The sequence below is a fragment of the Chiloscyllium punctatum genome, chromosome 48 (genome assembly GCF_047496795.1).
Source record: "Chiloscyllium punctatum isolate Juve2018m chromosome 48, sChiPun1.3, whole genome shotgun sequence".
Lineage (NCBI taxonomy): Eukaryota > Metazoa > Chordata > Chondrichthyes > Orectolobiformes > Hemiscylliidae > Chiloscyllium > Chiloscyllium punctatum.
In genome coordinates this window covers 62,258,897-62,283,457 of record NC_092786.1, presented here as the reverse complement: position 1 = coordinate 62,283,457, position 24,561 = coordinate 62,258,897, and the positions used below count along the sequence as shown (strand labels likewise).

At 41.5% G+C, this 24,561-nt stretch overlaps 1 protein-coding gene across 1 annotated transcript in view; it reads right to left on the bottom strand.

Annotated features, from left to right (window-relative positions):
* Positions 1-1,830: 1,830 nt before the first annotated feature.
* The window catches only part of anpepb.1 (alanyl (membrane) aminopeptidase b, tandem duplicate 1), a 94,855-nt gene continuing 72,124 nt past the window's right edge, over positions 1,831-24,561 (bottom strand). The window contains exons 15-20 of the mRNA XM_072565462.1: positions 17,699-17,787; positions 16,634-16,744; positions 15,692-15,859; positions 12,411-12,551; positions 6,084-6,165; positions 1,831-4,734 (exon numbers count right to left, since the gene is read on the bottom strand). Coding sequence (XP_072421563.1) covers positions 4,552-4,734; positions 6,084-6,165; positions 12,411-12,551; positions 15,692-15,859; positions 16,634-16,744; positions 17,699-17,787 — 774 coding nt within the window. The 3' untranslated portion in view covers positions 1,831-4,551. The remainder of the gene's footprint in view (positions 4,735-6,083; positions 6,166-12,410; positions 12,552-15,691; positions 15,860-16,633; positions 16,745-17,698; positions 17,788-24,561) is intronic.

Below are 24,561 nucleotides of genomic sequence, written 5' to 3'. Positions count from 1 at the left end.
TATTCGAGTTCGACCTTCCAAAATGCATCACTTCACTTTTATCCAGGTTGAACTCTATCTGCCATTTCTCAGCTCAGCTCTGCATCCTGTCAATGTCTGCAATATTGCAGCCTGCAATAGCCCTCGATACTATCAATGACATCTCCAACCTGTGTGTCATCAGCAAATTTACTAACCCACCCCTCAATCCCCTCATCCAAGTCGTTTATAAAAACTACAAAGAGCAGAGGCCCAAGAACAGAGCCTTGCGGGACCCCACTCAACACTGACCCTCAGGCAGAATACTTTCCATCTACAACCACTCTCTGCCTTCTGTCAGCCAGCCAATTCTGAATCCAGATAGCCAAATCTCCCTGTATCCCATACTTCCTGACTTTATGAATGAGCCTACCATGGGGAACCTTATCAAACTTTGGCAAAATAATACTTTTTATTTACATACATGTAAAAATAATACACCAAATAGGCAGGAGGGTTGGTAACCAGAAGATTCAGATTTAAAGTAATTAGCAAAAGAACCTGAACTAAGATGAAAATGTTTTGCACTGTCTGAGAAAGTGAAGCACAGTCAAAGGGGAATTGGAATAAAATTCTAATGAAAAGGAAACAAATTACAGACTTTGGGGAAAGAGGGTTTTTAATTTGTGCAGAAGGTGTAGATTTTGCTGGCTTGAGCAGCAATTGTTGCACAACCTTAGTTGCCCGAGGTGTTGGTGAGCTGCCTCCTTGAACCACTACAGCTATAGAGTCATGGAGTCAAGATTAGAGTCAAACTGGAAAAGTACAGCAGGTCAGACAACATCTGAGGAGCAGGAAAATCAACGTTTTGGGCAAAAACCTTTATCAGGAATAGAGGCCTACAGCACTGTAAAAGGCCCTTGACTCCATCAAGTCTGTGCTAGGCAAGAATAAGTACCTGGAGGAGGAAGATTGAGAAGCAATGTTCTGATCAGCAAAAGGATGATATCGGCAAACCCTATGGACAGGGACCACTGAACTGTCTCTCCCTCTGCCCAGAATACCCATGGCTTTTGTATTTGTCTGTGTCTGGCCATATGTATCCAATGGGGAAGTTTTACAAGGGGGTTTGAGTTTTGTATGTTAGAGTTATATGTCTATAGCTCACAGCTGTTTATCTGTAGTTAGAATCTGTTTATTTGTAATAAATAGGCACTATTGTTAAGGACAGAAACCTGGTCTATTCTTTCTGACAACCTGGGTCTAAATCACCAAGCAGATGAGGGAATTATATACTTCCTTAAAATCTTTAACTTTTGTGATGACTTTGGGAATAGGAGCTTGATTTCCAGCTTGCAACTCCAGTGAGGGATAACAGTGAAATTCAACACCTCCTGGAGAAACATCACCTCAATTTCCCCTTGGTACTTCACAGCCTTCAGGACTCAACACTTGAGTTCAGCAGTTTCAGAACAAGAACGCTGACTTTCATTTTGATGTGAGCAGAAGGCTGAACCAGACAGAGGCTGGCAGCCTCCAAGTATTGCTAAATTCAGTGAGTGCCAAGAAGGGATGTATGTCAGTGTCAGCATAAAAAAAGTCCTAATGAGGATGCATGAGATGTTTGTGTCCCCCTATGTACAATGTGATTTAGTAAAAGCATGCACGTTCCTGGTGTCTGTCATCTCTGAAATAGTGTTAAAGGCCTGAAGTGGTGTCTGAGTTGGTAGGAGAGCAAGCATGATGTGATGAAGATGTTGGTTTAACAACGGGGAGCTACATGGATAAAGGGTCGGGGAGGATTAAAGATCCTTAGCTTTCCTGCCAAATGCCAACAGGAACTTATTTAAATAAACAAACAATATTTATGAATGATTTTCAATGTCACCTTTTATTTAGGAAACATACAATAAACATTTCAGTTTGTGCTATAAATGCACAATGTGTTTTGTACAGCTTCCTCAATTTTCAAACAAAGCTGACTGTATGGTCATAGTTTAATTTTCCATGACAGACCAGAGCCAAGATAGCATCAAGACTGATGGAACAGTGCTTGGACACCTTAACAATGCACCTGAAGGTGCAGACCTCAGCAATTAATTATCTGATTTTTTTTGGAATAATTCACTGATGGCTTAGTGTCAATTGTGCTGGATGTAGTTAGTGCTCTGCTGACACCAGAAGTTTCTGCTATGGCACAGTTATAAGCAACTATGTCATGGAGCAGTCTGGTGGAGTCATACGTAGATGAACTGCACGTGCGAAGAACCAAAATAATATGTGATTGAAATGGAGTTTGTGAAGAATGAGGCACCTCTCCACCACCATAAACTCCACCCCTTCGGAGGAGAGAGAGAAAACCGGGAGAAAAGAGAGAAATCCCCAGGATCTGAAGAAGTGTATCTCCAGATTTTGTGGGAGGCTGGGGAGGAAATTGCAGGGCCCCTAGTGGAGATATTTATATTATTGACCGCTTCGGGTGAATTGCCCAGGATTGGAGGGTGGCTAATGTTGTGCCATTATTTATTAAAGGCTTGAAGGAAATGCTTGGGTAGTACAGACTGGTGAGCCTAATGTCTGTGGTGGATAGGATGTTAGAGGGATTCTGAGAGGCAGGATCTACAGACATTTGGAGAGACAAGGACTCATTTGGAATAGTCAGCATGGCTTTGTGTGTGGGAAATTGTGTTTCATGAATTTTTTTGAAGGGGTGAACAAGAAGGTAGATCAGGGCAGTGCAGTAGAAGGTGTCTATGTGGACTTTAGCAATGCCTTTTACAAGGTACCGCATGGTGAGCTGTTGAAGTAAGGTTAAATCTTATGGGATCCAGGAAGAGGTGGCCAATTTTGATGCAAAATTGGCTTGAAGGTAGAAGACAGAATGATGGTAGTTTTTCAAACTGGAGGCTTGTGACCAGCCACAGAGATTGGTGTTGGATCTACAGTTATTCGTCATTTATATAAATGATTTGGATGAGAATTTAGGAGGTATGGTTAGTAATTTTGTGGATGACACCAAGATTAATGGGGTAAGGGACAGTGAAGAAGGTTATCTTAGAATACCAATGAGATCTTGATCAACTCAACCAATGGACTGAGGAATGGCAGATGGAATTTAATTTAGACAAATGCAAGGTATAGCATTTTGGTAAGGCAAACCAGGGCAAAACTTAGTCAATAGTGGGGCCCTGGGGATTGTTATGAACCCATATCCCTTGATCTCTTTTTTTGTTCTACGTCTCCTTGAAAGTGGACTCACAGGTGGATAGGGCGGTGAAAATGCTTTTGGCACACTTACTTTCATCAGTCAGAGCACTGAGTGTAGGATTTGGAATGTCTAGTACAAGATGTCAGTAAGCTATGTTTGGAGTATTGCATGCAGTTCTGGTTGCCCCACCACAGAAAGGATATTATTAAACTAGAAAGAGCCCAGAAACTATTTATCGGGATGCAACTTGGACTGGAAGATTTGATTTATTGGGAAAGGTTGGATAGGCTGGGACTTTATTCCCTGCAGCATAGGAGACTAAGGGGTGACTTTATAAAGCTGTATAAGATTATGAGAGGCATAGATAAGATAGATAGCCAACACATGGTAGCAGAATCTAAAACTACAAACTAGGTTTAAGGTGAGTGGGAAGAGATATAAAAGGGTCCTGAGAGACCATTTTTTTTTTCACACAGTGTAGTGAGTGTCTATTTAAGAAATATTTGAACAGGTGCATGGATGAAAATGGTATGGAGGGATATCTACCGATGCAGCAAATGGAACTGGATTAATTGTGAAAACTAGGTGGATGGACAAGTTGAGTCTAAAGGCCTGTTTCCATGCTATAAACGTCCTACAAAATAGGAGGGGATGGTGGATGGATGGAAATGGTGAGGAGTGAGACAGGGATGTGGGGGTGAGGAGTGATGACTGGGTGTTGAAGGTGGTAAGGGGTTAGGGCAGGGGGTGAGGACTGAAGACAAGGGAGGTTGCCTCCAGTAAATATATATAGTGTCTGTGGGTATGGTGTTAGGCGTGGCCATCCAAATAATGTAACATTGAAAGTGTCACAATAATTGCATGGAGAGCATCCTATCATTGGCAGGGAGATAATTATGACAGGAGGTGGACAAAGGGTCCATTGTAGGCTTATAACAAAGACAAGTGTTTCAATGACTGGTACCAATAGTTGGACAAATGATATGATATTATCGAATTTGCTTATTTCCATTTCCACTTCCTCAGGTCAAGAAGAGTTTTGATATTTTTCAGACGTAATTTGTATAATATGTGTAAGAACTTGGAACAAAATATTACACTGCACCTTTCAGTTAAAACAGCTGTGATATGGTCATAGTACTTTAGAATTCTGTCACTGTACAATTTGGACTAACATCACTGCCTTGAAATGAATCACTTTGTATAATATTTATGTCTCAGAACTTAAATATGACATGAAATTATTTGGCTATAAAATTTCCTCTGTTTTTGATGTAAATAATAAATCATTCTTCTCAATGAAACAGCTATCTGTTGATGTTTCTGAATGGAAAATATTTGGCCTCAGTTGCATTCAGATTTATTTATTTCAATGTTATTTTCTGTTACCAGAGGCTGTTCAATGCAGGATTTGTGGAATTGACAGCATTAAGAAACCAGTCGTGAACAGCTTCCTTGTTTTCATTAACCCATCTGATATTAGCCTTGGTACTCTCCAAAGCTTGTTCTAGTGCCCGAGTCCCAGAACCAAATCCAACATCCTCGTTTTCTGTCTTAAACTGCTCAAGCTGTAAAGAATGAAAATAATAAAGCAAATGAATTAACATATGTTGATTTAAACCAAGCATGGACATTATTTCTCATTACAGCAGTCTGATGTCCTTCCAGAAAGTGTAATCCTTAATATTTAACATTGTTAAGAACTTTGGAAAATGCTAAGGAATGAGAAATTCATTAAATTGTTCACATTTTGTTTTCACAGATTTAAAACTTTTAAAATACAGACAATCCTTTTCCTAATCATGATAATGACATTTTTAATATAATATAGCACTTCAGATCTAAGGGGATATGGAAAGAAAAGCAGAGATACAGTGGTGCCAATGCAGTGATTTAGGTAATGGTTTGCTGGTATGATAATATGATCTCTACACTAATGTACTCAATAATATTAGATTAAGGGAAACTATTTCCTTTGCTGTGAATGTAAAAAACAAGGTCATACAATCTCAACACTACAGGCAGGCCGTGCAGTAATGAAATCAGAAAGCATTTATTTTCAAAAAGGTTAGTAAAAACCTGGAATTCATCTCTTAACGGGCTGTGGAAACTGGGTCAATTGAATATTTTAAGGCAGAGGCATCGATTTTATATTGGATTCCGCGTAAACGTAGAACTATGGCATTGAGATTCAGATAAACCAAAACTGACTTTCATTGAATGATGAAGGAGGCTAAGTGACCTCCTCCTGTTTAATTTGTGTAAATGGTGAAAATTGGGGAAATTTCCTTCAGACGTTTCAACTATGGTTTACAAAAATATTTCCAGTCAATCAAATGTTCTGAGTCCTACATAAAAGTGCAGTTAACTTATTTTCCTTTCTCTACTGAGTTTCTTATTCTAAGTTATTGTCTAGTGTGTTCTGCTAAATTGCTGATTTCTTGATGGAAATTTCAGGAAGTATTTTATAATTCCTGGACTTCTTAAAAATGTGAAGCCATATTCTAAGCAAAATGACTTTTTAATTTCAAATGTCCTTTACAATCCCACAAAATCCCAAAATGCTTCAAAACAAATCAAATACTTTTGAAATATCACTTTTGCAATGCAGGAACTATTTCATACAATCCGAATACAGCAAGCTCCCACAAGCAGCAATGTTATAATAAGTAAACTGTCTATTCTAATAATGATGATTGTGAGATAAATAAGTTCCTGAGATACTGGGGATAAGCTTGTTTTTCATAGTGCCAGAGAATGCCTGAACATCAAATTGTCTGATCAGCAGCTTGTTTAGCATAGCAACTGATTTAAACTGAATGATTAACCTAGTTTATCTGTGGTGTCGAAGTGAGTTTTACCCATGAATTGAGAGCAATTAAATTGTAACCAAGGAACCAACAAAGTTAACACCAACCTGGCTTAGTTCAAATTCTGTGGAAAATCGTTGTGTCACTCCCTTGATCAATGATGAGAATGAAAATGATCCACCACCATATCTAAACAGTGAAATAAGTCAAGTATTAATCCTGTCATAACAGAGAAATTATAATTGTACTGTGAATGAGGAAAATTCCAACAACACTGAAGAAGTTCAACATCATCCAGGTCAAGCAGCCCACTTGCTTGGTGTCCTAACCGCTTTAAACATTGACTCACTCCATCACTCATGCACGTTGGCAGCACTGTGTACATGTGCACACACAAATATAAGTGATAAGAGCAGAAGTAAGCCTGCTCTTACCATTCAATATGAGTTTGGCTGCTCTGTATTTTAGAATTCCAATTTCCCATCTACACACAATAATCCTCAATTCCCTTGACTAACAAGAATCTATCTACCTTTTGACTTAAAAGCATTAAACTATCAATTTCCCCTGTTTTTCATTCTTCTTGCTAATCTTCTCACCATTCTCCTTATCTCCAGATTTTTGTCCACTCAATCCATCTTAATCCTGCAAGCTCCGATTGTCTTCACAATATACTTTCCTACCTATGTTAATATTGTCTGCAAAAATATGAGTTTTGCTACTCCTACCTAAATCGTTAATGTTAAATGTAAAAAGTTGAGACCACATATCTTTTGTTGTGCTCCACTTATCACATCTTGCCAATAATAAAAATACTTATTGCCCATATTCTGTTTTCTGCCAGCCAACTAGTCCTCTGTCTATAATAATGTGTTACCTCTTATACCAAGAGCTGTTACTTTCCACAGAAACCTTTGCTATACACCCTATCAAATGACTTTTGAAAATCCAAGTGCAATCTGTCAACCAGCGCTCCCTTAATGTGCAAGGATTAATAGGCACAGGAGAAGCACCTAACTTGTGAAAGAGTGAAGGATTTATGCTAGTCACCAGCTTAGTCTTACTTTAACTTTTGTAATTTTACTATAAAGTAAGCTTAAGGTATGGCAGAGCAATTCAGCCAAGCAAAATTTCCTATCTTGTAGCATGTAGTGTGTCATGGACACTTAACGTGACCTAGATGGACCCTTGTGCAGGAAGTGTTACATGTTGCACAAGCTTGAGCTATGAATTTCAGAACTCAAGTGGTAAACGAAATCACTGAGGTGCATCTGAGAAGCAGAAATCTACATGTTTTCAGAGGTGGTCTGACCACACGGTAGTGGCATGCAGGCTGAGAAGGAATGGATGATTTCCCCAGACAGTCTAAGGGTCTGGATGTAGGTTTGCTCACTGAGTTGGAAGGTTCATTTTCAGATGTTTCATCACTCTACTACTTAACGTCTTCAGTGGGCCTCCAGACAAAGCACTGCTGGTGTTTCCTGCTTTCTATTTATATGTTTGGGTTTACTTGGATTGGTGATGTCATTTACTTGTTTTTCAAAGGGTGGTAAATGGGGTCCAAGTCAATGTGTTTGTTGATAGAGTTCCAGTTGGAATGCCATACTTCTAGGAATTCTCGTGCAAGTCTCTGTTTGTGTTGTCCCAGTCAAAATGGTGTCCTTTCTCTTCTGTATGTAAGGATACTAGTGACAGAGGGTCATGTCGTTTTGTGGCTAAAGGTTTTTCAGTTCTGGCCATTGATGAAGGAGATGGTTCTTTGAAGGATTACTCAAAAGCCAAGCACATAGCAATACCGATCCCTTAGGGAACAAAAAGAGATGGACAGCCATAGTGATGAGGGGTTCTTTTAGGTCGAGGAGCAGTCAGGTATTTCTGTGGCCATTACCATGACTCCAGGATAGTATCTTGCTTTTCTGGTGTTAGAGTCATGGATGTCACAGAGTGGCTGCAAGAGATTCTTGTGGAGAGCGGGTGAACAGCCAGAGGCCATGGTCCACATTGGAACCAACACATAGCTGTGAAAGGGGATGTGGTCCTGCAATGGGAATTTAGGGAGCTGGGACTGAATATCATTTAAATAGAGAAAGACTGTGGAGTAGAACGCAATAGAATGGAAGGAGTTTGGAGTCCTTATTCATGAACCACAAAAAGCTACTATCCAAGTTCAGTTGGTGAAATGGAGGGCAAATGGAATGTTGGTCTTTATTTCAAAGAGACCAGAGTATAAAGATAGGTTTGCTAAAACTATACAAGGCATTAGTCAGGCCACAGCTGGGATATTGAACAGTTTTGGACCCCTTTTATCTGAAGAAAGATATGCTAGCATTGGAGGCAGTCCAGAGAACATTAACTGAGCAGATAGTAGGTAGGAACGGAACTGCCTTATGAGGAGAGGTTGAATAGATTGGGCCTGTACTTGTTGGAACATAGAAGAATGAGAGGTAACCTTGGTGAAACAGTATTCTTGAAGAACTTGACAAGGTAGGTGCAGAGAGGTCATTTCCTCTTGTGGGAGAGTTAGGACCAGAGGGCATAATCTCAGCCAAAGCAGTTGCACATTTAAGACAGTTAAGGGAAGGAATTTATTCCTCAGAGTTGTGAATCTACGGAATCTTTTACTACAGAGGGCTGTTGAGGCTAGGTTATTAAGTATATTCAAGGCTGAGATAAAGTTTTAATCAGTAAAAGTGTCAAGAATTATGGGGGAAAGGCAGGAAAGTTGAGTTGAAGATAATCAGATCGGCCATAATCTCTCTAAATGGTGGAACAGACACCATGGGCTGAAAGGCCTATTTCGGCTTCAAAGGCTTTTGGTAGAAAACTAACAAGTAGAGCCTCTAAATGCAGTAATCCCAGTACTACAGGTAAGTATCTACAGAAGTATTAGGATAAGGTAGACAAATAAATACTAGAAAGATAGTGCAGGAGGAAGGGCTTTTTGTTAGGACACGAGTTGTGGGGAAGATGGACCCTGGACAAGCTCGATGGGCTGCATCTGAACAGAACTGGGATTGAGTTCCTTGTGCTGTTGGGGAGTTGGTAAGGAAAATTGTGTCTAACTAACTTGCAGATTTTTTTTTTGAAGACCTACAGCGGTGGTGCTGACAGCAATGCTTTTGATGTGGTGAACACTGAAATTCAAAAGGCATTTGATACAATGCCACATGAGAGAAGTTATCTTCTGAGAGAAGTTATAATTCAGGCAGTAAAAATACCAATAACAACGCACTTAGGGACAAGATAGAGTAATGGCTGATGGAATATTTTGAGAGAGCTGGAAGTAAATTTGTAGTGGAGTTGTATTGGAACTCTTGCTTTTTTCTGATATCTGTAAATGAATTGGATATTTGTTTACAGGGGACAATTTCAAAGTTTACAAATAATAGAAAACTTAAAAATGTAAACTGAGGAGAACAATGTAGAACAATGTCAAAAGGACATTGACAGGTTGGTGAATTGAGCAGATATGTTGCAGATGAAGTTCCATGCAAAGAAATTTAGGGTGATACATTTTGGTAGGAAGAATGTTCAAAAGACTTGGCTTTATTGGTCAATGAATTTGGTATAAGAATTGGGAGGTCATGTTGCAGCTGTACTGGACATTGGTTAGGCCACTTTTGGAATACTACGTTCAGTTCTGGTCTCCCTGCTATAGGAAGGATGTTGTGAAACTTGAAAGGTTCTGGAAAGATTTACAAGGATGCTGCCAGGTTTGGAGGGTTTAAGCTATACTGAGAGGCTGAATAGGCTGGGGCTGTTTCCCTGGAGCATCAGAGGCTGAGGAGTGAGATTATGGAGATTTATAAAATCATGAGGGGCATGGATGGGGTGAATAGCCAAGGTCTTATCCCCATGGCAGGGTAGTCCAAAGCCAGAGGGCAGAGGTTTATGGTAATACAGGAAAGATCTAAAAGGAACTTCAGGGGCACACAGGTGGTGGTGTATGTATATGGAATGAGCTGCCATGGAAATGGTGGAGACAAAATATTCTGCAGATGCTGGAATCCAAGGTAGATAAGCAGGAGGCTGGAAGAAGACAGCAAGCGAGTCAGGAGGTGGAAAAGTCAACGTTTCAAGTATAACCCTTCTTCAGGAAATAGTGTAGGCTAGTACAATTACAATATTTAAAAGGTTTCTGGATAGGTATCTGAATAGGAAGGGTCGAGAGGGATATGGGTTAAATGCTCGCAAATGGGATTAGATTAATTTAGGATATCTGGTTGGCATGGATGAGTTGGACCGAAGGGTCTATTTCCATGCTGTTCAGCTCTATGACTCTATGACAGTATCAAATAAGGGATACTATTCTGAAGGGTATGGAGGAGCAGAGGGATCTGGGTGCAGATGTACATTAGTAATTTAAAGTGGCGGGACAGATCGAGAAAGCAGTTAATAAGGCACACGTTTTTCTTGGTTTCATTAATATAATTATACGGCACAGAAACAGACCTTTTGGTCCAACTCGTCTGTGCCGACTAAGTTTCCCAAGCTAAACTATCTCGCTACTCTTGAACTCTACACCCCCTTGGCAAGTGGGAGTAATATTGATCCTAGGTAGGAATACTGGTTAGACCACAGCTGGAGTCTTGTGTGTGGTTCTAAGTATCACGCTTGGAAAGAAGGTGAACACATCAGAGTGCAGAGCAAGTTTATGAGAGTAGTTCCACTGATGAGAAACTTCAGTTCTGATGATAGGTTGGAGAAAAGAAGGATAAGAGGAGATCTGACAGAACATTTCAAAACTGAGGGGTCTGCATAGAATAGGTAAGGAGAAACTGATCATGCTTATAAAAGAAACTAGGTAGATGGGTAGGAGGTGTGGAAGTGTCGGAGCTGTTACAAGAACAAATATCAAAGATATAAAAGATTTTGCAAAAAAAGGAAGTGCAAGGTGGGGAAAAAATTGTTTTTAGACAAATAGTCCAGCTCTGGCATTTACTGTCTGGAAACAAGATGGAGGCTGGTTCATTTGAGGCATTCAAGAGGACACTGGCTGATTATTTCAATCGAAACAATGTGCAGGATACAAGAAAGAAGCAGGAATTTGGTGCTTTAAAGATACTCGGGGAGCTAATGCCTGCAGATTGAGCTGAATATTCTTCCCTTATATTGTATAGTTCTGTGTTACTTCTCTAATAAGTTGGTTCATTTTGATTTCTTCTTCTCAAAACCATGTGAATCCTCCTGATCACCTTGCATTTTTCTAAGTGTTTACTATAATCCCTTTAATGTTCAGTTTTAACACATTCCCACAATATTATCAAGCAAACTGGCCTGTAGTTTCCTGATCCCTGCCTCCATCTGTGAATAGCAGAATTATATTTGCTAGTTTCCACTTTGATGAACCTTTCTAGGAACTAGCAAAAGGCCATGTTTATTGTGAATGTCACCATCATGTTGAAAAATGAGAGCTCACACACATAGGAGCATTGCTTCACAAGCACTTTTGTATGAGCAAATAGATCCAGGCAAGGGAGAGCAGGGGTGGGATAGCAGACAGGAAAGCAGCCCTGGCTGCTGGTTTTGGGCTCAGTTGCAAGCTCTGGAAACAGCTCTTCCATGGCAGCATTGTGCTTGAGGTGCCCTACCCTACCAGACACCAGCAGGGAGAGAGACCTCCACCTTATCAGCCCCTGCTTCCACCTCTACTTCCCCCTCATCCCCTGTCCTCGCCTCAACCCGTGTGGTATTGAAACTGGCACATGTGTGCAATTTGGCATTATACATAATTACTCAATTTGGAAAATTAACATCAATGCATCTACTGCTTCATTAGCCACCAATGTAGACATGAAGAACATCTGGACCACCCCAGCAGCTTGCTTATGATTGTTCCCTTGTGATTGTAATTTCATCAAATTATTTTCTTCCTCACACCTCCTGATTGACAGCTATTGCTCTTTTTCTTTTGCTTTTTTTGTAGTGAATGTTTGGTCTTTTAATTGTCATTTCTTTATTATCTATCAGTTGTCCCATTCTAAACTCTTTAGATGCGCTGCAGTAATTCACAAAGTTTCCTTAGGTAGCACCTTCCATACCCACAACCATTTCTATCTAAAAGGTCAAAGGCAACAGATACATGGGAACACCACCACCTTCAAGTTACCCTTCAAGCCACTCACCATCTGGCTTGGAAGTACATCACCATACTTAGTGTCACTGGGTCCAAATCCTGAAAGTCCCTCCCTAACAGCATTGTAGGTGTAGCTATGTATCAAGGTCTGCAGCTTACAACCACTTTTTCCTGAGGCAATTAGAAATGGACAATCAATGCTACCCCAGACAGCAATGCACACATCCTATGAATGAATAACAAAAATCAAAACAAACCATGGACATTGGTAATTGCCATGTCATATGAGTGGTATTCCCTGCACAAGTTGCAGAATGTGAATAAACACAGTGATCATTCAGATGTTTCAGTGACTCACTGCTCAAAGATAAATCTCCAGTTTGCTCTGACAAAGTCCCAGGCCAGAGACTGACCAATCACGTTACTGGCAATGGAAGTAATGGTCGATGTAGCATCTTGCTTTCTAATCTTGGTTGAATCCAAAGTATAATGAAGATATCTACAACATGTTAAAGAAAACATAAAATAATAAGAATTCTTGCATAAATGACCAGCTCCTGATACATTGCATTTCATTTATTATAATATTGTTTAATTGCACTCACTGTGAAACTCCATCCAAATACTCATTTCTCAACCTGGAATCTCAACATGCTGGGGTTTGGTGGGCTCTTCCTGGGATAGTGTTTTGAGGGAGTGTGGATGCAAGAAGTTCTAAGAAATGCAAATGGTTTAAATCTACTTGGGTCACTTCTGACCTAGCCACTCCATGGTTGTGTTACCACGGTAACAGTATCTAAACATGCTAATTGTTATTTATTACAGTCTTGGAAGTGGAAAAATTATTGAAGAGGAAGTGTTTGCAGCGTGAGGAGTGGGGCTATTTGGAGCTCCTTCATCTTGAACCAAGTGACCTCTTCATTGCTCTAAGAGTGTAAGTGATCCCCCTGTGCCCGTTGCAATGCTGTGGGCATCAATTAATGACTCACTCACCTATCACCCAGAGGAGATACAGTGGAAAACAGGAGTGGAGGCAGGTAAACGAGTTTAGCTGAGGCAGGTTTTTAAATTATAATGTATTTTGTGCAATGTAGATATCACTGGTTATGTCAACATTTATTGGTGATCCTCACTTGACCAACAGGCAATTAAGAGTTAAATAATCCAAAGGGGTTTTACAAATATATTAAGGACAAAAGGGTAGCTAGGGAGAGAATAGGGCCCCTCAAAGATCAGCAAGGCGGCCTTTGTGTGGAACCACAGAAAATGGGGGAGATACTAAATGAATATTTTTGCATCAGTATTTACTGTGGAAAAGGATATGGAAGATATAGACTGTTGGGAAATAGATGGTGACATCTTGCAAAATGTCCAGATTACAGAGAAGGAAGTGCTGGATTTCTTAAAACAGTTAAAGATGGATAAATCCCCAGGACCTGATCAGGTGTACCCGAGAACTCTGTGGGAAGCTAGAGAAGTGATTGCTGGGCCTCTTGCTGAGATATTTGTATCATTGATAGTCACAGGTGAGGTGCCGGAAGACTGGAGGCTGGCAAACGTGGTGCCACTGTTTAAGAAGGGTGGTAAGGACAAGCCAGGGAACTATAGACCAGTGAGCCTGACCTCGGTGGTGGGCAAGTTGTTGAATCCTGAGGCACAGGATGTACATGTATTTGGAAAGGCAAGGACTGATTCGGGATAGTCAACATGACTTTGTGTGTGAGAAATCATGTCTCACAATCTTGATTGAGTTTTTTGATGAAGTAACAAAGAGGATTGATGAGGGCAGAGCAGTAGATGTGATCTATATGGACTTCAGTAAGGCGTTCGACAAGGTTCCCCATGGGAGACTGATTAGCAAGGTTAGATCTCATGGAATACAGGGAGAACTAGCCATTTGGATACAGAACTGGCTCAAAGGTAGAAGACAGAGGGTGGTGGTGGAGGGTTGTTTTTCAGACTGGAGGCCTGTGACCAGTGGAGTGCCACAAGGATCGGTGCTGGGCCCTCTACTTTTTGTCATATGCTCGCATCCAAATCATTTATGTATAAGAGGTACAGTTAGTAAGTTTGCAGATGACACCAAAATTGGAGGTGTAGTGGACAACGAAGAGGGTTACCTCAGATTACAACAGGATCTTGACCAGATGGGCCAATGGGCTGAGAAGTGGCAGATGGAGTTTAATTCAGATAAATGTGAGGTGCTGCATTTTGGGAAAGCAAATCTTAGCAGGACTTATACACTTAATGGTAAGGTCCTAGGGAGTGCTGCTGAACAAAGAGACCTTGGAGTGCAGGTTCATAGCTCCTTGAAAGTGGAGTCGCAGGTAGATAGGATAGTGAAGAAGGCGTTTGGTATACTTTCCTTTATTGGTCAGAGTATTGAGTACAGGAGTTGGGAGGTCATGTTGCGGCTGTACAGGACATTGGTTAGGCCACTGTTGGAATATTGCATGCAATTCTGGTCTCCTTCCTATCGGAAAGATGTTGTGAAACTTGAAAGGGTTCAGAAAAGATGTTGCCAGGGTTGGAGGATCTGAGCTACAGGGAGAGGCTGAACATGCTGGGGCTGTTTTCCCTGGAGTGTCGGAGGCTGAGGGGCCACCTTATAGAGGTTTACAAAATTATGAGGGGCATGGATAGGATAAATAGGCACAATCTTTTCCTTGGGGCCGGGGAATCCAGAATTAGAGGGCGCATAGCTTTAGGGTGAGAGGGGAAATATATAAGAGAGACCTAAGGGACAACTTTTTCACGCAGAGGGTGGTATGTGTATGGAATGAGCTGCCAGAGGATGTGGTGAAGGCTGGTACAATTGCAACATTTAAGAGGCATCTGGATGGGTATATGAATAGGAAGGGTTTGGAGGGATATGGGCCGGTTACTGGCAGGTGGCTCTAGATTGGGTTGGGATATCTGATCGGCATGGACGCGTTGGACCGAAGGGTCTGTTTCCATGCTGTACATCTATATGACTCTATGATTCTATATTGCTCTGGATTTGGAGACACCTGTTGGTCAGACCAGCAGATTTCATTCCTCAATAAAAGAATCAGTGAACAATTAGCATTAAGCTAGCTTCGTATTTCTGACTTCTATCAAATTCAAATTTCTCCAGCTGCCGTAGCTATATTCGACCCTGTGTCCTAAGAATATTAGCCTAGAGTTCTGGATTGTGAGTTCAGTGACATTACCAGTGCCTTTTCCAGAGGTCAAGGATGAAGGGGGTGAGTGTTATGGAACTTAAGGGTATAAGGACAAATACAAAATTCATTCTGTAACACGAGAGAAACATTGAGCAAACAATGGAGCAAGGATCTGCCTTCCGTACATGAGCTATTCTTTCCTATACCCACGTGCCCTCCCTGAGGTACCTCATCCACTAGAGATCTACAGACTTTAATCACTCCTTTTTTAATATTACTTCCTGATTTCTTTTCTTAATGTAAATTTCCACATATAGTGTAAAGCTATGTATTTAGGAACTTTACAATTTGTCTTTTGTCTTTGAATGGCACGCTATTAATTTAACTTAGACTTCCTGGAAGGAAATGGTTTCAATCTGGGTCAATATTCCTGACAAAGGTAACAATAGGTTTTCAGCATTCACAGAATCTGATTAATGACCACAATTCTTACCGATTGAGAAGCCAAGTATGTTTAGTACAAGCCATGGCTGATCGCAGTTTGTCTGCCTCTGTGGCTATTTTAGCATTTTGGAACATTTTCCATGCAAAGTTCCACTCTGCCTCATTCCCTGAAGCAATTGCACTGCAATAAATTGATGTCTTCAGATTCACAGGAATTCTATTTATCAGAAACAATGTTATAGTATTAGCAAAGAAAATGAAATAATGAATATTTACGTGAAAAATCAGATATCGTCAATATTTGATTTCTAGAATACAATGGCCCAGATCTTCCAGTTAGTATCAATGCTGCCTGGAGCAGGGCTGTGCTGTATGTATGTGTCAGTGTGTGTGTCCACGCGCACACAGGCGTGCATGTATAGGTTTGTTTGTTTGTTTGGACTGATCCTGACAGCTGCATGACCCTTTACAGCACTCGTATTGCTTTCCAATGGAGAGCATAGCCTAAGTCTCTGGTCAGTAAGGAGTGATTCCTGCTGTAAAAAAGGATTAGTGTTCATTCTTCATCAATTCCCACCCATGGGAGATAGGGGAAGGGAAGGGACTGAAGGAAGGGGAGATAGGGGTCAAACTCAACTCCTTCTAGCTCATCGTTACTACTGAAGTCACCCCTCCCTGCACAACAACCTGCACCTTCATCCTGGGTCATACCAAGTTTGAGGCATTAAAATAGAAAAAAATTGGGAAGTACTACATGTCTTAGTTGTAACTTCCAGCTGATATTTGTGGGTAACTCACTAGCACAGGTCTCTGACTCTGCTGGGCAATTTCAGCTATTATGCAAGCATAAAGGCCTCTATAGGGATCTAATGGGCGCCCCCAATTTACATCACATCGCCAATGATCAGAAAGTTGGACCTGTTATGTAAATTATTATTATTACATTTTATCAAACTCTGCTTTGATATTCCCATTTGTGCAAAACACTTACGGATTATCATTGGGGTTTGCCATCCATTGCGAATAAAATGTTTTTGCCATAGTTTCACAGTCCTGGAGACCATATCCACAAGCAACGCGCACTGCATTAATCTGATTATATCTACAAAACAACAGGTTTCAATATCTTTATTTGAATAGGGGTTAAATTACACAAAAACTCATGTAAAATGTGCACAATTATAGTCTTGACAGGTTGAAATTCAGCTGATCTAAGCTGATCCCTTTATTTTACTGAGGTAATTAAGTTCATCTGTACAGTCTAAATTTAAGGTGCTTATAGATGACATCCGTAGGGTCGAATTTCTCCCAATAATTACATTGAAGTGTTGGCAGTTTCTCTGGAGTTTCCTTGCACAGGATGTACAAGGAGAGTGGTGAGAAAATTTAATGGATCAGGACCCGAGAGCCACAAGACTAAAACTCTGATCCTTCCCAAACTACATGGAGATGGTGAAAATACCTCTGATACTCTTGGAGTTTTATCAAACCTTTCAGTCTGTAATGTCAAAGGTGGAAGAACAGATCTGAGCCTGATGCTAACCCAAGACACACTGAGAAGGAAATGGTGACCTGAAGGAGCACCTGATCTGTAAGCAGTGGCCAATGTGAGTGATGCTCAACTGGGTAAAGGCAAGACAAGTCATGAAAGTCAGATCGAAAGTCTGGAACGAGGAGAGTCAGACAGGCCGAAGTGATGAGGGCCATACTGAATGGAATGAGAGGGACATGCAGTCTGGAATGAGGAAGGTCAGACAATCCGGGCAACTATCGACATCACAAATATTTGACAGGCTGGAAAATTCTAAAGACTTTAGCTGCTAAGTGAAGGAGTAAAAGGTCTCTGCACAAGCAGGATACTTGAATTTTAGAGATATTATAATGAAGATTTCAGAGATGCAGTCAATATGCACTGGCCATATCACCAATCCTCCTATACTATTACAAATGCATCTCTGCACTAAGAGTGTGGCCATTTGGAATGGCTGTGTACACAAAGATGAATTAACCCTGAGCCTACAGGTCAAGAGCATTTGGATTGAAAATGGATACTCACTGATCCATGAGACTATTTGGATGTGTCCAGTTCTTGGTGAGATTTTCAAAGTACTTGTACAGTGGGGTCACCTGTTGCAACATGTACTTCTGCAATAACAAAATGTTTGTAATAAATCCAAGATCAATATCAGTGGCAGCTACTTCCAGAGATACACCAAATAAAATGTTAGAAGTCTAAGCAACACACAGCCTCCAGTAGTTCAAAACGGTGAATTCTCACCAATTTAGAGGGCCATTAGTGATGGGCAATAAATACTCACTGTGTCAGGTAGATAGATTAGATTACTTACAGTGTGGAAACAGGCCCTTTCGGCCCAACAAGTCCACACCAACACTCCAAAGAGTAACCCACCCAGACCCATTCCCCTACACTTACCCCTTCACCTAACACTACGGGCAATTTAGCATGGCCAATTCACCTAACCTGCACATTTTTGGACTGTGGGAGGAAACCGGAGCAGCCGGAGGAAACGCACGCAGACACGGGGAGAATGTGCAAACTCCACACAGACATTTGCCTGAGGCGGGAGTGCCAGCATGTCACCCCAGAAGATTGGCGGAAACAAATGTCCCCTTGTTCAAGAAGGGGAGTAGGGCAACAGGCCTCCATTTTTCGGGAGCAGCCAGGGGTGTGGGGCGTGAGAGAGAGAGATAGAGGACCAGGGGCTGCCAGGAAAGTAAATTTCCCACTTGAAAGGTGCTTACCTTGAGAGACAGGCCTCCTTTTGCAGCAGCAGTGGGAGCAGTGAGAGCGAGGAGCCAAGCTAGACCAGGGAGAGTAAGGAGCTGAGCTGAGCTGAGCTGGACCAGGAAGAGCTGAGCTGAGCGGGAGCGGGGAGAGCAAGGAGCTTTGTGGAAGCAGTCAAACTGCATTCTAGGAAGATGAGTGAACTGATATATTTGTGCAGTGGCTGAACCCAAGACACTGTAGTGTCTCCCACCCGCCTTCCTCCTCTAATAGAAAAAGGACTCTGGTGAATTGATAAAGTAAGGTTTTTCTTTTTTTTTATATTATTGTGTGATTAGTAAAAACTTTTTCTTTCCTTTTTCATTTATCTAAATTAAGCTTGAGATTAAAAATGGCAGGAGATCTCAGACCCGTGTTATGCCCCTCTTGCGCCATGTATGAACAGTCAGTTATCGTGGTGCATATAGGCACCAATTATATAGGTAAAAAGATGGAATGAGGTACTACTAACAGAATTTAGGGAGTTAGAAAACAAGTTAAAAAGTAGGACCTCTGTAGTAGTAATCTCAGGATTGCTACCAGTGCCATATGCTAGTCCGAGTAGAAATGAAAGAATAAACAGGATGAATGAGTGGCTTGAGAGATGGTGCAGGAGGGAGGGGATCAGACTTTTGGGACACTGGGATGCATTCTGGGGGAGGTGGGACTATTACAAATTGGATGGTCTACACTTGGACCTGACTGGAACCAGTGTCCTTGGGGGTGCTTTTGCTAACACTGTTAGGGAGGGTTTAAACTAATGTGGCGGGGGATAGGAGCCAAATGAAGAGGTTAATGGACAGTAAACAGGTAGTAACTAAAGCCTGTAAGGAATTAGATAATGAAGTCAGTGAGACGCAGGGGAAGAGTAGGCAGGGAGCAGATGATGAATGCAAAGGGACAGGTGGTCTGAGGTGCATTAGTTTTAATGCAAGAAGTACAGTAGGTAAGGCAGATGAACTTAGGCCTTGGGTTAGTACCTGGGAGTATGATGTTATTGCTATTACTGAGACTTGGTTGAGGGAAGGGCAAGATAGGCAACTAAATATCCCAGGATATCGATATTTCAGGCGGGATAGAGAGGGAGGTAAAAGGGGTGGAGGAGTTGCATTACTGGTCAGAAAGGATATCACAGCTGTGCTGAAGGAGAACACTATGGAGGACTCAAGCGGTGAGGCGATATGGGCAGAGCTCAGAAATAGGAAGAGAGCGGTAACATTGTTGGGCTGTCCTAGAGGCCTCCCAACAGTGAGCATGAGATAGAGGTACAAATATATGAATAGATCATTGAAAGATGTAGGATCAACAGGGTGGTGGTGATAAGGAGATTTTAATTTTCCCAACATTGACAGGGATTCGCTTAGTGTTAGAGGTCTAGATGGAACAGAATTTGTAAGGAGCATCTAGGAGGATTTTATAGAGCAGTATGTAAATGGTCCAACTCGGGAAGGGGCCACACTGGACCCAATGTTGGGAAATGAGCCCGGCCAGGTGGTTAAAGTTTCAGTGGGGAATTACTTTGGGAATAGTGATCACAATTCCGTAAGTTTTAGAATACTCATGGACAAAGGCGAGATTGGTTCGAAAGGAAAAGTTCTAAATTGGGGGAAGGTTAACTATACCAAAGTTCAGCAGGAGCTGGGGAATGTAGATTGGGAGCAGCTGTTTGATGTGTGGGAGGCTTTTAAGAGAGGTTGATTCAAGTGCAGGAGAGATATGTTCTTGTGAAAATTAGGGATAGAAATGGCAAGATTAGGAAACCATGGATGACAGGTGAAATTGTGATTCTTGCTAAGAGGAAAAAGAAAGCGTACATAAGGTCTAGGCACCTGAAGATAGACAAAGCTTTGGAAAAATATCAGGAATGTAGGATCAATCTGAAACAAGGAATTAAGAGGGTTAAAAGGGGTCATGAAATATCTTTAGCAAACAGGGTTAAGGAAAATCCCATATCCTTTTATTCATCTGTAAAGAGCAAGAGAGTAACTAGAGAAAGGGTTGGCCCGCTCAAGGACAATGGTGGAAAGTTATGCATGGAGTCAGATAAAATGGGTGAGATTCTTAATGAGCACTTTGCATTGTTATTCATCAAGGAGAGGGATATGATGGATGTTGAGGTTAGGGATGCATGTTTGATTACTCTCAGTCAAGTCAGCATAAGGAGGAAGGAAGTGTTGGATATTCTAAAAGGCACTAAGGTGGACTGGTCCCCAGGTCCAGGTGAGATCTATGCCAGGTTACTGAGAGAAGTGAGAGGAAATATCTGGGACTTTAACAGATATCTTTGCAGCATCCTTGATCATGGATGAGGTCCCGGAGGACTGGAAAATTGCTAACGTTGTCCCTTTGTTTACGAACGGTAGCTGGGATAATCCAAATAATTATAGACATGTGAGCCTGACGTCAGTGGTAGGGAAGCTGATGGAGCAGACAGTGGGAGATAGAATTTATTCCCATTTGGAAGAAAATGGGTTTATCAGTGATAGGCAGTATGGCTTTGTGCAGGGAAGGTCATGTCTTACAAACCTAATAGAATTCTTTTGAGGAAGCGACAAAGTTTATTGATGAGGGAAGGGCTGTGGATATCATATAAACGGACTTTAGTAACGTGTTTGATAAGATTCCCATAGTAGGCTGATGGAGAAGGTGAAGTTGCATGGGGTCCAGGGTGTACTAGCTGGATGGATATAGAACTGGCTGGGCAACAGGAGACAGAGAGTAGTGGAAGGGAGTTTCTCAAAATGGAGAACTATGACCAGTGGTGTTCCACAGTGATCTGTGCTGGGATCACTGTTGTTTCTGATATACATAAATGATCTGGAGGAAGATATAGGTGGCCTGATTAACAAGTTTGCAGATGAACTAGGATTAGTGGAGTAGCAGATAGTGAAGGGGAAATCAGAGAATACAGCAGAATATAGATAGATTGAAGAGTTGGGCAGAGAAATGGCAGATGGAGCCCAATCTGGGCAAATGCGACGTGATGCATTTTGGAAGATGCAATTTAAGAGCAAACTATACAGTAAATGGAAAAGTCTTGGGGAAAATTGATATACAGAGAGAGCTGGGTGTTCAGGGCCTATTGTTCTCTGAAGGTAGCAACACAAGTCAGTAGAGTGGTCAAGAAGGCATACGGCATGCTTTCCTTCATCAGATGGGGTATTGAATACAAGAGTTAGCAGATCATGTTACAGTTGTATAGGACTTTGGTTCGGCCAATGTTGGAATACTGCGTACAGTTCTGGTCACCACATTACCAAAAGGATGTGGATACTTTGGAGAGGGTGCAGAGGAGGCTCCCTAGGACGTTGCCTGGTATATGAAGAGAGGTTGTGTAGAGAAGATTATTTTCATTACAAAGGCAGAGGTTGGATGGGGGGGGGATTTAATTGACGTCGACAAAATTATGAAAGGTATAGAAAGGGTGGATACCAAGAAACTTTTTTCCCCCCAGAGTGGGGGACTCAATTACTAAGGGTCACAAGTTCAAAGTGAGGCGGGGGGGGGAAGTCTAGGAGAGATGTGCGTGGAAAATTATTTACGCAGAGAGTGGTGGGTGCCTGGAACGCGTTGCCAGCAGAGGTGGTAGGGATGGGCACGCTGGCTTCACTTAAGATGTATCAAGACAGATACATGAATGGGCAGGGAGCAAAGGGATACAGATCCTTAGAAAAAAGGTGACCGGTTGAGATAGAGGATCTGGATCAGCACAGCCTTGGAGAGTTGAACAGTCTGTTCCTGTGCCTTAATTTTCTCTGTTCTTTGTTCTTAGGGACAACCCTTGTAATTATAGACCAGTTTCTTTATTCAGAGAGCAGTAAAGGCATGGAACGTCCTGCCTATAACAGTGGTAAACTCTCCAACTTTAAGGGAATTTAAATAGCCATTAGATAAACATATGGATGAAAATGGAATAGTGTAGGTTAGATGAGCATCTGATTGGTTCGGAGGTTGGCACAACATCCAGAGCTGAAGGGCCTGTACTGCACTGTAATGTTCTAAGTTCTAAATGCCATAATTGAATTTCTTACAGCTGCATCAATAAAACTGCATTAGTCACACAACACCAGGTTATAGTCCAACAAGTTTATTTGAAATCTCAAGCTTTCGGAGTACTGCTCCTTTGTCAGGTTCACTATAACTATAACGTGGTGTTATGTGATTCCTGATTTTGTCTAACCCAGCCCAACACTGGCATTTCCACATTAAAACTGTATTAGAAACCTCTTGCTAAATTGTTTAAAAGCCTCTCAGATAACGACAGTACTGTAACTTGATTATATTTTTCAGTAAAGGCAATGAGGTGCATGTTGCGTATGGAAACATCCAAAAGGGGTTTGATAAAGTACCGCATAACAGGCAGACCAACAGAACTGATGCCCAACTATTGCATGTATCTAGTTTATAACATTGTGATGTTTCAGGGGCTGCCTCTGAAGTAATATGGAGGAATGAGGGATGTCACATGAACTGTTTCGAATTCTACCTGTAAATAAGCTTGGGTGATTTGGTTTTTCAAGGTTAAAGGATAAAGGTTTTTTTATTCATTCACAGGATATGGACATCACTGGCTGGGCCAGCATTTATTTCCCATCCCTTATTGCCCTTGAGAAGGTGGGGATGAGCTGCCTTCTTGAACTGCTGCAGTCCATGTGCTGTAGATAAACCCACAATGTCTTTAGAGAGGATTTTGACCTCGTGACACTGAAAGAACAATGATATATTTCCAGGTCAGGATGGTTAGTGGCTCAGAGAGAAACTTGCAGGCGGTGGTGTTCACATCTGCTGCCCTTGTCCTTTGAGATGGAAGTGGTCATGTGCTTGGAAGGTGCTGTTGAAGGATTTCTGAAGTGCATCTTTTAGACAGAGCACACTTCTACAACCGAGTGTCAATAGTGGAAGGAATAGATGTTTGTGGATGTGTTGCCAAGCTTTGTGACTGCTGTTGGAGCTGCATTCATTCAGGCAAATAGTTCGTATTTCAACATACCCATGATTTGTGGTCTTATATATGGTGGACAGGCTTTGGGAGTCAAGAGATAAGTTACTTGCTGCAAGAGACCCAGCGAGCTGCTGTTGTCACCAAAGTATTTATATGGTGATGAAGGGTTTTTGCCTGAAATGTCGATTTTTCCTGCTCCTCTGATGCTGCCTGACCTGCTGTGCTTTTCCTGCACCACACTCTTGACTCTAATCTCCAGCATCTACAGTACTCAATTTAGCCTATTTATATGGCTAGCCCAGTTCAGTTCCTGGTCAATGGTAACCTCCAGGACAATAGAAAATTGAATGTCAAAGGACAATAGTTTCATTCTCTCTTGTTGGAGATGGTCAATGCCTGGTTTTTACTTGTAAATTGTAAGCCCAAAGTTAGATAATGTCCAGGTTTGGCTACATTTGTACTTGAACTGCTTCAATATCTGAGGCTTCATGAATGGTGCTGAACATCGCACAATCATCAGCAAACATCTCCACCTCTGTCATTATGATGGAGGGAAGGTTGCTGATGAAGTAGCTGAAGATGATTGGGTCTAGGATCCTACCCTCAGGAACTCTTGCAGAGATGTCCTATTTCTCAGATGACTGCCCTCCAACAACCACAACCATTTTCCAGTGTGCCCGGTATGACTCTAAATGGAGAATTTTACTCCTGTTTTTCATTGTTTCCAATTTTGCTAGGACTCCTTGATGCCAAGGCTGTCATTCTCCCCTCCCCTCTGGAATTCAGCTCTTTTTTCCATGTTTAAACCAAGGCTGTAATAAGGTGAGGAGTTGAGTGGCCCTGGCAGAACCCAAACTGGGCGTAACTGAGCAGATGCTGGTTGATAGTACTGTTGATGACACCTTCCACGACTTTACTGATGATTAACAGTAAATGGGGTAGTAATTAGGTGGGTGAGATCTGTCCTGCTTCTTGTGTATAGGACAAAACTGGGCAATTTTTCACATTGTCAGGTAGATGCCATTGTTGCAGATTTATTGTAACAGCTTGATTAGGCATTCAGCTAGTTCTGGAGTACAACTTTTCAGTACTATTGACAGAATGTCATTAAGGCCAATGGCACTGGATGCTACCAAGGCTTTTAATAATTTCTTGCTATCTCATGGAGTGAATTGAATTGGCTGAAGACTGG